Source organism: Pseudorasbora parva, chromosome 15 (genome assembly GCF_024679245.1).
Source record: "Pseudorasbora parva isolate DD20220531a chromosome 15, ASM2467924v1, whole genome shotgun sequence".
NCBI classification, from domain to species: Eukaryota; Metazoa; Chordata; class Actinopteri; order Cypriniformes; family Gobionidae; genus Pseudorasbora; species Pseudorasbora parva.
This window is the reverse complement of record NC_090186.1, coordinates 10,027,955-10,044,653: the sequence shown is the minus strand read 5'-3', so window position 1 is coordinate 10,044,653 and position 16,699 is coordinate 10,027,955. Positions and strand designations below refer to the sequence as shown.

Here is a 16,699-nt window from a genome sequence, read left to right as displayed (position 1 = left end):
AAAGTGTTCATATCATCAGCACTAATATGTTTCCTTCTTTTGAAACCCCCACCACTTCATTCAAGATGCTCTCATTTATTTAGCTGTCAGTGAAAAGGCAGAGAATACCCATGATTCTGTTCTTCACCCTCCAAATGGTTGTCCAAAACCCCCTCAGGGTCAGGGTTGAAATAGCATTTATTATAGCATTCTGACTGAACTCTGATTTTTATGGTCCAACACGGGAATCCATATGTCATTGCGCTAAATAGCCAGAAGCCCACAGAGCATCTCTGAAGGGAGCAGTGCCACGGATGGAGGAGTTCCAGGTACAAGGACAAAGTGTTTTGTGTCAGACCTGATGCACTGCTGCTAAAAAAAACAAAAAAACATTAGTATTCTGGCCTTCATTACCATAAAAAAAAGTGTGCTATCAAATGATAATTCGAGATTAATCGCATCCAAAATAAAGGTTTGTTTACATCATATATACACAGCAAATTACTGAGGGATAAAAACCTGGTGTTGGGCATCTAGTGATAAAATCTGGTGTTAATTTACAAATATTATATGCTTTATCACTTGTTTAGTGTTAAAGCACAGTGTTTCCTTTGGGTGATAAAGCACAGTGTTTCCTTTGGGTGTTAACAATCAACATCTGCGCATGTGCAGAGCATTTTAAATTTCCCAGCTCATCGGTCTCTCCATCTTTATGGATTTCCCTGCACACACAACGGTTACAAGGACAAGGTATAGTATAGTATTATTATCTTATCAACTTGTGATTTATTAATGAGCTTGTATAATGAGTAACGTAGCCGATGTGGATGACTTAACTCTTAGCGTTTTTTTTTTTTTACCTCAGTTTAAATTTAGCGCGCTTTTGATCCGCCATTCAGTTTAACATAACTGAATAACCCCCACTAACACACTAAATGCGTTAATGGAGGACGAGATTTACGTAAGTGACTTAATTTCGTTGTATTAATTTTGTAATAATGTAGCAGCATTAACATTATGTGTCATTTTTTAACTCACTGGACTTGGATAGTTATTTCTTCTCATTTGGCATAACGTTAAGTATCTTTAGGGCTTCCAACCTTTATAAGACCGTTTATATCTTTCACCCCGTACGAGTTAATTCTGGTGTTTTGAAATGTCATTCAAATGAGAAAGCAGACGTTAATCGAATGAATTAATTGCTCTTAATTTTTTTTTTCTTGTGTGACGCCGGGGCTCGATCCCTGGCCGAGCACCCACGGATAGCACGGTCCATCATTGTCGGCGCTGCGCATACTGATCGGCCTGCAACATTTTGCGAGTGAAATGCTCTGTGTGTTCTAGCAATCTTCTCGTTGTACTTTGATAACATACGCCGACCATTCTGTACAGCGCTCCAAAATGTCGGAAACATCGTAGGACACGCTTTTCTTCATGAACTGCTTCAGTCATATAGAAACTCAAGATCGAGTAGCCTACGAGTGTGCAATGTCGTGGAATGTATACGCCAAAACTCATTTTGGCGTGCATATGATACGCTGTTTTTTGCGTGCATATGATACGCAATTTATGGCGTATTATACATACGAACCCCCCACCCCACTACCCTAAACCTACCCAAGAGAGCGTGTCATATATACGCCATAAAGTGCGTATCATATGCACGCCGAAATGAGTTTTGGCGTATACATTCCACGACATTGCACACTCATACTATTTGACATTTTTCGTCTTATTTTGTATTAGTTGAGCAGACATGCATTAGTGCCCTTCCATGCGCGATTTTTTTCTGTACAACTTAGTTCTAGCCTTTTCTAGTTGTAGTATTGTAAATCTGTAACAGGAGTGCTTATGTTTTGAATATAACATTTTCTTGCTATGTGTTGGTATAAAGATAACCTGAAGTAAAACACAAAGTGACCTGATTATTTTGAGTCTTTTAGTTTGCTTTCTGCTTTGGAGGATTTTTGTTTCATGGAATATTGTTTATTATTGCAGAAGGAAACCACTTAAGGCCACAATCTATGTATGCCCTTGGCATTATTACTCTACAAACCTAAACGATCCTGAAAGGAAGACAGGCTATGTAAGTATCTCTGCTTGTTGATTGAAGATGTTTGAAACTTTATATCTTAGATTTTTTTAATGTGTTTGTTTTAACCAAATGTGTCTCTTTAACAGGAACGATACTATGTGTTTGGATCATTTTGAGGAGCGCTATCAACGCCAAGATCGTGGGATCGATGAATTGGGAAAGCAAGAACTGACAAAATGTAAAAATGCGTACATTGAATGCAATGTAAGTCTCTTTGGATAAAATCATCTGCCAAATGTAAATGTATTAATTTATAAAGGAATAGTATTTTTTATCAGAATGAATTACAAACCAGACAGTTTTTTAACATTAAGGTTGATTTAATATATACAATGTTGAATTTTTGTATTTTCAATTAAAACATTACTTGAGGAATGTTTCTTTGTTTAATCTTGTTTGAAACGCAGTAGAGATTTATCATGGTAAGATGTTATAGCATTGGAGTATAACAAGAAATTGTTTTATTCAATTGTATGTGTGACTACAATGGCTTTACTGTAGCGATTCCCGGCGAAAGCAAGAACTGACAAAAATGTTTTTTTTTTTTTTTTTATTAAAAATGGTATTGAATGCAGTGTAAGTCGCATTGGATAAAAGTGTCTGCCAAATACATAAATGTAATGGAATTGATATATTACAATTTCAATAAATATTCAAATAAATTTGTAGTCACTTGATTTTTTTGGGGAAAAAATAAAATTATATATATAAATTGTTTTAAATTTCATTCACAGTGCCATTTTAGTATTTAAGTATTTACATTAAATAAACATTAAATACACTGGGTGTGTGAGATTAATCACCATAAAGTGTTAAATGTACACTTATGAGTAATACATTTCTCAACACCTTGAGTGACTAAAAAGAAACACTAACACAGTGTTTGTATAACGAACACTTTCGTCAGTGTTGTTTTAACACTAGCAAAGACGGACCTGTATGTTCACCCGGAAAGTGATAATTTTAACACCCGTGGTGATAAATCTCCCAACATGTTTTTTGCTGTGTATGTATATAAGTACACACACATGCAGTATATACATATTATACAAATACAATACAAATATTTCTTAAATATATGAACGAGTGTGTATTTATAAATACATAATAATATTATTAATATAATTCAATATTATACAAACACAGTACGCACAAATAAACCCAAACTTTTATTTTGGATGTGATTAATCGCGATTATTCGTTTGACAGTCCTAAAAATATATGAATATCTTTACAAACAAAATTAAAATTTATGTTAAGAGTCATGAGAATATTCAGTATTTAGATTTAAGCTTATATTTCTTTCCCCTATGGGAAGTATATACTTTTTCTGTTGTAAATGTGAACCTCAATAAATAGTGTTTAAAACACAGAAAACATCAAGAATTATTAAAGTAATATACAACTCAAATAGATTAATTACTATTTTAATTTTACATGCATTTATAAGATGAGAGGATATTAAGTATCTTGAATTAAGAGTATTTTCCCCCCCTTTTAGTGTAAACTTCAACAAATAGTGCTTAGAAGAACAAGCAGAAACGAAATATGAAAACATAAATTGTAAAAATTCTAGAAATATTAGAGTAATATCTTATGCAATTTAGCTTTTTTAAAACAAATGCATTTGACTTTGATTACCATTTTAATTAATTAATTTATATTAAAGACTAGAGAGAATGTACAGTATCTTGTATTAAAGGGACAGTTCACCCCAAAAATAAACATTTTGTCATCATTTACTCACCCTCAAGTTGTTGCAAACCTGCATGGATTTCTTTGTTCTGCTGAACACAAAAGAAGATATTTTGAAGCATATGGGTACCCAAACATGCACAGGGTCCCACTGGCTTCCATAGTATAAAGAGCAAAAAAATAAAAAAAATACTATAAAAGTCAATGGCTACCAAAAACTGTTAGTTACCCACATTCTTCAAAATATCTTCTTTTGTGTTCAGCAGAAGAAAGAAATTCATACAGGATTGGAACAACATGAGGGTGAGAAAATATATAAGAAATATATAAAATATATAAGAAATATATAAAAGAAGGAACTATAATAATAAATAATATTGTAATATTATATTATTAATAATAATAATAATCCATTTTATAATAATAATCCATCCTTTTTTTGCTATGTTTTGTGTATCAAATAAATTTAGGCCGCTTACCATAAAAGTGAAAAATTGTGAAAGAGAGACAAGGAAAGTGTTTTTGTACTGTATGAGAAAATAAGAAAGAGGAAGGAGGGAACGAGGAAAGAATGAGACAGTAGGGTGTGGGATAAGTTTTTTTTTTTTTACGGGAGAGGATTAAAGAGATGCGTGATTCCCGTGACTGTGTCTCTGGTGTAGCTGATAAGGGGGATCAGGATGGGGGCTCCTCTCTGCACTCTAAAGCACCCCTCATGCCCACTGAATAAATCACCTCCCTCTAACTATAATACAGTCAAGATGTACACATATTATATACAGGCACCACAATCTCACATTTATGAATACGATCCAAGCAGGTCACCTCTTGCATCAATATTTGCTTGACAAACTGTCAAACTGTAAATGTTAATGATTTACTGGTTAGATCTCACTGCAGAGTTCATGTTGTTCTGCAGACCTTGACTGACTAAAAATCTTTAAACAACTGATTTGGAGGTTGAAGTATGCTTATTGCAGTAACTGACTCTATGTTTTATTTATTTTTAAATCATACAGAACCAAGATATGCTTTGTCAGGTGCTTTGTGTGGTTTTAATCATTCGGGTTTGACAAAAATATTATTTAATATGTCATATTTACAATGCAAAAATAATATTAAAAAACAAAATATATATGTAGATACAGATTTTATATGTAATAAATTATTATTAAAGTCACACAAAAAAATAAATTTCTAATAAATACTCTTTTGAACTTATATTTCCAAAAAGCGTCAAACAAAACATTATTTTCAACATTTATAATAATAAGAACTGTTTCTTATAGTAAATCATCATCATATTATAAAGATTTCTGAAGGATCATGTCACACTGAAGACTGGAGTTATGATGCTGAAAATTCAGCTTTGCCATTCAATTTAAAAATATTTTTTAAATTGTGGTAATATTTCACAATATTGCTGTTTTTACTGTATTTTAAGCCGATGCATGGGTAACACTTTAGAATAGGTCTCATTTGTTAACATTAGTTAATGCATTAACTAACATGAACTAACATGTTTATTATATAACATGTATATATAATTTAACATATTTAATTCTATAAAATATCCAAATCAAACTATCCAAATAAAATGTTGTTGCAATATTGTCCTGTTTAACACTGTGAAGCTGCTTTGAAACAATCGTCATTGTAAAAGCGCTATATAAATACAGTTGATTGATTGATAACAGTGAACAACATCTTACAGCGTTTATTAAAAATGCTCATATTCATGTTAGTTTGCAGTGTACTAAGTAATGATAACAGATACAAATTATGATCTTAAAAAAGTATTAGTAAATGTTAATATTAACATTAACAATAATTTATTAATGCTTTAAAAGTATTGTTAAATGTTATGTTAACTAATGCATTTTTTTTAATTGTTACCAAAAAATGCAGCTTAAGCAAAAAAACGTATTTAAAAAAAACTCAAAAGCCCCAAACTTTTGAGCAAATATTTCCCTTTTTGATATTTAAGTATATTAAGAATGCCTTTTAGAGCTCAGGAGTTTGTGATTTTGGATTGTTTTGGTGTGGTTTTATACCTGTAAATGGAAACGTCCTCAATGAGGTCATTGGTCTCTGTGTCTGAGATGATGATTCCCTTGGGGGAGACAGTGAGGGTCACTTTCCGAAACTTCTTTGCACTGGCCCGAGCCTGCATGTGGTTGACACGGATAAACAATTTGTGAGAACCCTGGACAAACATCTTTGTCATTGTCAACTTTGAAATGTCACTCATAACTCACTGACCATAAACAATAACTTGAAAGGTCAACGAAACCTGTGTGGGCTATTAAATCCAATTCCATGGGTACAAGAGCGGATACTCAATATATAAAATTCCTCCCCTGCCTTGTTCAAGTGCTGGCATATGAACAAACTGGTTCATCAATACAGTGTGCTGGCAGGAAGAAAAGAGGCCAATGTGGATGAGTACGAGCGGAAATTATAGTTAAAATGCAGAAGAGGAGAGAGAGGGGACTCGTCAAGGACAAAGGAAATCAGGCAAACGCATATCTGGAGGGTCTTTCTCTCTTCCCAGGAGACCGTAAACACTGATTTAAAACAAGGATTCCCAGTCTGACATTTCGTTTGGAGAGAAAATGAACACATTCTGATTCGATTGTGCTGTTAAAGGAAGTGAGTCTTTTCATTTGCTTTCTGTAGAACAAGGAATCATTTCGTGTATTTAAATGGGAAACACTCTGTACTGAAAGGCTGACTTACTTGTTCTGTACAACATTTTATCACAACAACAAGTAAGCTACAAAGGCCTCTGTGAGGCACTAAACTATTGATCAAAAAGCTTTTAGTTTCTGTTTTGTTCTGTTAAAGGCACAATATGTAAGATTTTTGGATTCAAATATAAAAAAAACCCCACAAGAACAATGTTAACTTGTTTACTTACATTATCCCAAATGTTTCCAAGAAAGTTTAAATCCAGAGGAATAAGCAATTTTAACCAGGACATGGACAGAGTCTGCGAATAGGCTATAGTGACATCATACCCGTGTTACCCTCGATTTCTGGTTTTATTTTGTAGAAACCATGGAAACACCAAAGACCCTTTATTATATGATGTTTTAATAAACAGGTGAGCAACTGTTTGGATAGATTCATCGACAGAAAGTGAATCATTGTTATATAGATCAACACAGTTAGTCTTATTGCTTAAGTCTGGTTTTCTTGATTTACAGTACCATGTTTTACCGTACCTAATATCAATCTAGCTAAGTGTCTCATAGTTAGCCTGGGCTTACCAGACTCTCGTACATTTCATTTGTACATAGAGTCTGGCCACTCTCCATTGACAAGCGTTTACTTCCGCGAAGGTGGGCACTCTGTTGAAGTTAAAAATTATTGGATCTGCCCTGAGCCACTCTGGATCTGCCATAACCAATCGCTAATGTTTGGTCGTGATGTATGTCATGCGCCCTTCGCCTGTTTCACACAAATCTGACAACATAAATGTGCAGGCACGCCACCTCAGTGATAAAACCGGAGGATAAAACCTAAAACTCATGCATTCGGATTGTGATTGTGTTATTCACGGTGGAGGGGAGAGTTTTGTGATCGGGAACGGGCTGCTCACGTGGCCCGTAACATGATTGTATGCTGTAAATAAAATGTCATATGCTTAGTATGATAAGAATAAATGCTGCCACGAATAACGGACCAATTCAAAAATGTATGCGCTTTTATTTTAATTTGTTTGAGCGGGGATGAAACATATTGCTCTTGTAAATACATGCCTGCATTTTAAAGAAATACAAGTCTAGAAATGCATCCAAATAACAGCAAAGCAACCGTATGGTGCTCTGCAGTGGTCAAAAAGGATTATAAAGAAGAATTTTGAAGTGATATATTCTTGAAAATTTAGAGATGTGGATTTGGACAGCTATTACCTCACCACACGACCTTGGTGTTTGTCAAAAGCAGTAGGTTATTTGGATTTTTACACGGGTGGTTGGAAACGGACGGCAATAAAATAACTGACCAGTCCCTGTAACTTAAATGATGGCAATTCCTTCCGACCCCACGAGAAACAATTACCGTCCGAATAGGGCTTCAGCCAGCCAACTCCTTCACCACTAACGGAGCGAGCTGGAAAATCTAACTTTTCCTGAATTCACCCTGTTGGGGAAGAGGGCCACAGGATCATGGTAAAAATTACATATTGTGCCTTTAATCAGTTTGATACTAAGGAGAACCCTCAATACATTCTTTACAAAGTTCTTCTTGTGTCCTCCAGTAGCTCAATAAAAAACAAAATAAAAAATATTATTTTACATTATTAATAATGTGTAATAATAATACTTATTATTATGTGACAACAACTTTTTATACCACTACAAATTGGCAAAGGCACAAAATCATTTGAGTAAGTTTTTTTGCCAACTTGGATCACAATCATTCCAAAAATCTCAAGTCCCTTGACTTGCTTTTACACTGATGACTGACCGTGGTTACAATCCTCCTGATGGCAGCCGCTGCCATGTCTTCTCCTTTAGGTTGGCCAACCAGAGTCATGCCCAGATACTTCACATTGAACACCATCCCTTCCAGGAGTGTCTCCTTGGTGTCTGTCCAGTTCTCTGGGAGCTCTAAAACACAGAATAGAACATTTTCCTTTTTGAGTGAACTGTCCCTTTAAGAAACCAACTTAATGTTCAAAGCTTCAAATATCAAAGGCTCAAAACAGACCGTCTAAAATGTGAAAGTGGATTTATTGATTAACACTGCAGGGTATCACAAGAAAGATGCCTGGAAGCCATTACGAAGTAATTACTTTTTTGATGAAATAAACAATGATCAACTGGAAGCAAAATGTCCATTCGCAAAATGTTTTTCATATAAAATACATCCATTGAACATAGATGGCAGGTTTCACACCTTTCCATTAGGAGAAGTGGGGCTCATTCCCATGTAAGGAGAACTGTGCCACACACTGAGCTTTAAATAGCTTTCCAGTCCCATTTGGGTCCAATACAAAGCCCTGTAGGAGTGTAGAGCTGGATCGAAAGATAGCAGAATGAACCAGACTACAGGATATCCACTGCCCTGCTAGAGCAATTCTGAGGCAAAATCTATATAAAGCAAGCAGTGAAGTGCTGGACCTTAACCAGTGGTGTTATATCAGAGTGAATTATTGATTATTATGCTTTCAAAACGACAAAGATTCTTTATTATTATTTTATTTTATATAAATTTCTTATGTTAGAAAAACCATCAGAACTGCAGGAAGAGAGCATTGAAAATAGTGTAATTTATAATTTATATATTCATCATAACAGGTAAGCCAAAATGTGTCTGTTTTAAAACATTTAGAATAGCATTGAAAAAAGTGCCTCCTTGATCATTTATATTCAGTGTGACAGGTAGGCCAAAGTTAGCCATTTTCAAACATCAAGCTCTTTTTGTGACCTCTAGTAGCAAAACAAAAATAGAAAACAAAATAAGAAAAAATATTGTTTTATTATTAATATATAATGTCATTATGTGTTTGCCGTTAAAAAAAACTACTGTCAGGATTTACTAAAGACATGCCGTGAAAAATTTGATAGTAGTCGGTTCCGTCCAATTTTTTAAAGCTACACTGTGTGATATTTTCCCCCACACTGTAAAAAATTATTTAGAAAAAAAGTTAGCTGGTTGCCTTAAAATTTTGAGTTCATTGAAATTAAAATTTTGAGTTAATACAATGAACATTTTTTGAGATTCGACAAATATATTAAAATATAATTCAAAGATTTTGTAATCATATTGGGTAATTGCATGTGTTTTTATTTCTGATGATGCAGTGAAACATGCCACATTGTGCTATTTTCATGATTTATTAAATTTTTTATGTGGTTCAGATACAATAATATTTTCAGATTCTATTTATTAAACAAATTTCCTTCATTGTATCAACTCAAATTTTTAATTTCAATAAACTCAAAATTTTAAGGCAACCAGGTTACTTACTTTTTTAAGTTAAACCAACAAAAACCAACATTTATTTTTTACAGTGCATCTAGTGGTGAAAAGGTATATGACCATCCAGTGAATAATAGTTTCTGTTCCTCTCAATTTCGATTTAATTTCAACTCCTACGGTGGCCGATTTAGTCATGGCTTCCAGTTCGACCTCTTCGGTGAGTGTTGCTTCAAGTGATGAGGTTACTTTTGAAAACTATTATAATTTGCAGTTATTTAATTTGCCAAATGATCTATGAACAAATTAATCTATGTAAAATGAATAAAAGTTTTACGTTTTCGTTATTTTTTACCATTTCATTGCTAACATCAGCTATCAGGTTCCCAGACGAATGCAAGCTAATCTTAGTAAAGTAACTTTTATCAGTGCTATCGTTATTCTGTATATTGTACAACACCACTAGCGTAAGGCAAACAAATTATAATGCAATTAAAATATTAATCTCATGTTATCCGTCATAGAACACGGATTTATGTTATAAGGTAAACAATACTTTTTCATCATTGACGCGAGGAAAACTATCCTAGACGTCATTCTAGTGTTATGCACAGCACACCATGATATAATTAGCCAAGCAACAATAAAACTTCCAATATACACAAATAGGCTGAATTAATATTACCTGTCGAGAAGAAAGCAGGCAACGTCGGCGTTCTTTTTAAAATCATTACTCCTCATGAGCTCTTTCCATCTTGGAAAGGCCACTCCAATATTTACTTTTGTCTTGTTGATTTGCCTGTTGCGTTGCCGTCTTTATTCTCTTTTTCGCTTCCTTGGCTACTCTGATACATATCCCGCAATGTTACTAGGTCCCCGCCCCGGGTCGAATTCGGTAATCAATTCCGGGACGTGGTTGCTTTCACACAGAAGGCGACCCGGCAATGTTCCGGGAATATTGCGGGTCCGACGTGCAGTGTGAAAGGGGCTTATGAGTGATCCTCCATCATCATATAGCAGCCCAATCCTCCTCTTCACATTCGACACGGTGCCATCGAGTGTAAAAACGCGAAAAGCGAAGCTTGAATTTACGGGTATGTCCCTCTTTGGCAAATGTATTTTCAAGATGGAGGAGCAACATGGCGACCGCCATCCGAACCCTCACCCGTATGTATTTTCAATGGTATATCATAAAATTACGAGAATACATTATTACTTGAAAGAAGTAAATATACATCAATGAGCACATATATTTTTGAAAGAACTAAGTGATTTTAGCTAAGAATAAACTAAAAAAGTTACACAGTGTAGCTTTAAGTAAGCAGACCTTGCATATTTTTATTTCAAACTATTTTATAAATTTTAATTGCTCTTAACTTGAAATATTTGAGTAAGCTAATTCATACATTTATTTAAATTAAAGTTAATATTTTTAGTAGTGGAAACTTGGCTAGCTTCAATTAGGTTATTCAGTAAATGCTTTGATAGCATTAGCATAGCATATCACTTGCTGAATGAGTACAGCACATTTAACATACATGTTCTCAAATAAGCTCATGTTCCACTCTTCACATTGATGGTACCCCCCCCCCCCAAATAAAATAAAATAAATAAATAAATTAAATAAACACCACATCACAAAACTCTTCTAAACTAACATAGCAAAACATTAAACAATACTAAATATCCACATTAACATTAATCTTACACAAAAAACAATACATAACAATTTTTTAAACTCTCCCAGTTAAATTTAAATGTGTCTAAATTAAAAGAAACAAGTTCATAAAACTCAAAACAATTAAACAAATCAGAATGCTTTAGATTTTTTGCGAACTAAAAAGAAAAAGAACGATCTAATTACTCATAAAAGTTAGTTTGATTGAACTAATTTGAGTTTGTTCTACTCAAACCAATTCATTATTTTGAGAGTTAGGATTTACAGTGTACACAACTGTGCTATACCTAGTGTACACTCGAGGCATACGTATAAATTGGCTTTAGCTGATTACGTCTATGTTCCTTTGCCTAAAGAGGAAACTACAGAGGACAGAAACTCATTCATTTGACACTGTCCTGTGTCCTGTTCTGACAGCTCTGCTCGGAGCCATCTGGCTCTCCCAGCAGCACCAGCTGTTTGAGGCCAGGAAGACCACACCACCATGCTTTCTCCACTGTAAAGTCAATTATTTACCTAAGAAGACACAAAATCTTAGCACTCAATAGGCAGGAGAACTAACACTCAATGCTCACTCAGCACTGCAGCCATTTCTAAATGAACTGTTAAAGCCTATTTAAGATGAGCTGCAGGGCATGGAAAATAACAGAAGCAGCCAAAAAAAGCTATAAGGGAGACTTTCTGGCATGTATAATCTCCTTGAGCTGTTGCAGCACATTTGTCGTGCTGAAATCCCTGGAAGTGGGAATGTTGACACACACATAACTTGGGTCACAATAGAGCTGCAACTAGTATCGCTCTGTAACTCGAGGGATGTATCATATGCTCACCAGACTGCTAAATGAATAATTGATCAGATTTTTTTTTGTTGATGCTCCAGGCCTTCGCTCAGATTAGATTGAAGTAGGACATGTTTATGTTCATAAAACTTTGCAAAGGTTATGACAATAAAGTGAAGCAAAATAATTCAAAAAGGCCATAAGGGCTGATTGTAATTGGATTATCACAGGTTTAGCCAAGAACGGGTTGCAATGTGGGGGGAAAAAGCAGCCAGTATTGTGTTTTGTGTGAGAGTGGCATTTTTAACAGCACATAATTTGATGTCTAGGTTGGTGCATGTGTCTGCATGATAGAGTGATCCGATTTGTGCAAACATAAAATGCGATTACCACAGTCGCTGAGACGTTCTGTAACCGCATTTGTGTCTGAGCTAGACAAAAGCTGCATGGCATTTCTCCAGACTGATCTTGCCGGGGTGTAAAGGTTTCTGTGATGCAATGCCTAAGATTTTGATTTTTAAATCAAAAGAAATCAACTTAAATTTGTTGTTTAGCATATTTTTTTTCAGAAGCATTTTGAAGAGTTAGGCTGAAATCTAGAACCTCCCAGCACAGGATGTTCCACTAACCACTAAATTCCCAAGAACTAACAATAACGATAACTACAACAATAATTATATTAGCATACACACCCTGTCATTGTCACATACTGGTGCTTGTAGTAATCACATGAGAATCCAAACAAACACTTCTTTATTAATCCAGAACGATACATACTACAGGAGAAAACTAGAACACAACTACATGAAAAAAAGACAATATCGGCCAATGAACTGATGAAACTATGGGCTTAAAGGTGCTGTATGTAAGTTTTTGAGTATGTTTGCAGATATTTAGGAAACATGCTAGTTTCTCTGAAAATCAATGCAACAGCCAATTAGTCTACTTTGAAATGTGCCTTCCGTGCCAGAATGTTTGTTTTGGTCTGTGCAATAACACATGTTGCCAGTTTACCCAATAGTATTTCAACACCACAGGTTGCCAGTTAGACAGAAAAAACTGTGTATTGTTGCCATGGAAGCCAGCAAACAAACTGGGTAAGAGATTGCAGATTCTGATCAACAACTTACAATGTGTAAATCTTCTCGCCTTTCATTGTCAATTGCGCTCATTCCTGTTGGGTGTTTTTAAACTGGCAACCTGCATGAGCGTTGAGTCTTAGGATGAGGGGGCGGGCAAACAATATTTAGAGTTTTGACTGCAGTACCCATTTTAACAACTGTCATCCTTACATACAGCACCATTTAAATACGCAGGAAGACATAATCAGTAATCAAGGGAACAATATAGGGACTAAACTAAACCACCAGAAACAAACATGAGAACATAAAGACAACTAATTTAAGGCTGGCCAAAGTTTTTAACCCCCAGGGGTCAGTGGCTACACTGCTTTTCTGTGCAAAAGAGACTCAAAATACTCTGTTGATTTTGGTCATACAGATAAGTGTACATCATTCTACTTTTATTTGTGTACACTCATAGGGCTGGGTTTCGATTCAAATTTCAAGAATCGATTCGATTCCGATTCTCAAGATCTTGAATCGATTATCATTATGCGATCCGATCTTTGAGATTTAGATAATTGTTTTTAAAGAAAGCATTTTTTCCAGCTGTTACCTGAATATTACAGGACTGTACTTATGCAACATATTGATACTATTCACTGCATGAAAAGTGGGATTTTCGTCAGTAAGCGGCACTGTAGATTGTCGTGGAAGATCAGGTTTACGACTGTACACGGCAGTTTGCAGGCGACACCGAAAACTGCCGTGAATTGTCAGAAATTGACGTGGGCCTTGCTTGGCAGTTGTCCCCCCCAATACCCCCCTTCCCTTAACTCCAGGGGAGGCTTTAACATGTAAATGAACATGCTGTGAGCTATACAAATGCAAATCAGGGTAGCAGGAGTTTTAACCCATGTGACATTTAAAAGGTATTAACTTCCTTCTAAGAAAATCTCTTAGATAGATCAGGCTCAGTATAGCCTAATTGTAAAATCTTAAACTTAAGCTTGAATTTATATATTTGATGAAAGTATTCTAGATTATTTATTGTGTGTCATTTGCAATCAGTCCCCGTGAATTCAGTGTGACTCGCAATTTTGACCAATCACCGCAACTTTTACCAATCATTGCGGTCTCCTGCTAATAAGCGGCGTCATACATCAGCAAACTTTATATATCATATATCATTGCCTGTCAAAATTAACGTGTTAACGCAAATTAATTTTAACGGCACTACATATATATATATATATATATATATATATATATATATATATATATATATATATATATATGTGTGTGTATATATATATGTGTGTGTATATATGTGTGTGTATATATATATATATATGTGTGTGTATATGTATATGTGTGTATATGTATATATATATACAGGGGTTGACATTAACTTTTTTGCTCACCGGCCACCGTGGCTAGTGGTTTTCCAAAGTTACTAGCCACTCAGCATTTTCACAGGCCACAATTTTGCTGTTTGGAAATTAAATTGTATATGTTTAAAGTTGACTTTGGCATATATAAATTACTTGATTTTGAATCATTTTACTTTATTTAGAAGATTTAAAACCCTTTCAAACTTTCAAATGCAGAATGACCCCCCAAATCTTGTATATCAGCTGGGATGTGCAGGTGGGCAAGGGGTGGGCAATATAATAGATTATAATAGAATATAATAGGCTAATATGAGAAAGGTAATATGACAGGCTATGAGTTATTTTAGTTAGGATATATATATAATTTAAAAAATACCCTAAGCAAATTACAAAAACAATAGTTATTAAAAATAAAATAAAAATTCCGATACTAATACGACACAATGTAATTTATTGAATGTAATTGTCATTCGATACGACTTATGAATGTAACAAAATGTGGGCGTGGTCTGTGTTGTGAAATGAAACCACATTAAAAATTCCATTAAACTGCGTTTGAAACATACAGCAAAGCAGCGACAGAGGAAAACACAGAGCCTGATATTATGCAAACATTTACCAATAATGTGGAAAGCATTTTAAATCTGTTCAGTGGAAAATCCGCTGTGACGAATCTGTCCTCGTCTAACATCTGCTGTAAATCCAGGTAAAACTAGCTGCGTGCACGCGCCCGTCCCCAGATAACATGATCCCCAGTTGATCCGTAACACCGGCGGGAAGAAACAGCTGAATGCAATCAGTGGGCTATCTCGTCAGCTTGCTCAGTTTGCTGCCGATTTTAACGAGCAGTTAACTTTAGTAATCTCCAGGTTGCTGTCCATAGACGATAGGTTGCTTGCTTTGGAGTCGAAAAACTGTGTGGAAGATACTAACTTTAAGAAGAGAAGACGAGTGCCTAAGAGAAGACCAGTCCTAAGATTGCGGTAAGACTGTTATCTAAGCTAAAGTAACCTAAAGCAAAGCTTTTTAAGTAGCACAAGCTGAAATTAGCCTTGTTTTATAAAAGTGTTTTCTTTTTCTGGTCATTTTACAGGAAGCAGCACGCCGTCTTCACAACTTCGTCATAACACTCATTTAATTGTTTTCCAGCTGCATGTAAGACAGAGACAGTACGCAGGAGGTAACAAACATCCAGTTCTTGCATCGCACGCAGAAGCTGTGAAGAGTTCAGCTCGGAGTCGATTGAGAAGAAAGAGGGTAAGATTTATTAGATTAGATCTGTTTTTGGTCAGTGTGACTATTTTTCAGGTGCATTTTACGCAGTACATCGCGCAATACTGATTGTCTTTATTGTTTGTTTTTACAGCTGCTACAAGCAAGAAAGAGTGTGTTAGCTGAGGATGAGGTGGGCCTTTGGAAGTGCGCTACCATAGACCTGATGTCTGATGAGGAAGACGGCATCGTTCGCGCGGTGTCTGGATGGACTGTTCGACCAGCCAGGAGCTCGCTGAGCTCTGTGCCACGCTGCAATCGAGATTAGAGGCGATTCCAAAGAACAGGGCAACGCACGACAGACGTCTGAAAAATGGACTTAAAACAGACAGAATGGCGTTAGTTACCTACAGCTCTGAAGCGGAAAACAGAGACTTCATGGTGCTGTAGGATTTTGGGCTTCTCGTGAGCTTCCTATTGTTGTGTGGGCAGATCTCAAACGTTTTGCATTTGGTTGTGTGTTTGTGTTTGTTCTAATAAAGCTCTTTCTTTGAATAAACTGCACGTCCCTGGCATATTTTCCTTTCCTCAATAAATGAATGTCCTTGATGGTTATAATAGCGTAGTCCATAGGATAACAATGACATGAATATAAAACATAATAGCATATCACATGAATATAAATATATATAATTAAAAAATATGCAAATCATAATTTTATATATATGTGTGTAAAATTATTATAATTTGGGGGTTTAAATTTATTAATTTATTACCCAGGTTGACCAATAGTAACAGATCTGCCAACCAATCACGAGTGATATTTCTTGTTTCAATGTAGTAGTTTCAACCAATACTGAGTGAGGAAATTCAAGCCA

At 35.2% G+C, this 16,699-nt stretch overlaps 1 protein-coding gene across 3 annotated transcripts in view; it reads right to left on the bottom strand.

Annotated features, from left to right (window-relative positions):
* si:dkey-71h2.2 (low density lipoprotein receptor adapter protein 1-B) overlaps positions 1-16,699 on the bottom strand; it is a 71,350-nt gene that overhangs the window by 20,156 nt on the left and 34,495 nt on the right. For all 3 annotated transcript variants that reach the window (XM_067417064.1, XM_067417063.1, XM_067417062.1), the window contains exons 2-3: positions 8,243-8,385; positions 5,824-5,936 (exon numbers count right to left, since the gene is read on the bottom strand). In XM_067417064.1, coding sequence (XP_067273165.1) covers positions 5,824-5,936; positions 8,243-8,385 — 256 coding nt within the window. The remainder of the gene's footprint in view (positions 1-5,823; positions 5,937-8,242; positions 8,386-16,699) is intronic.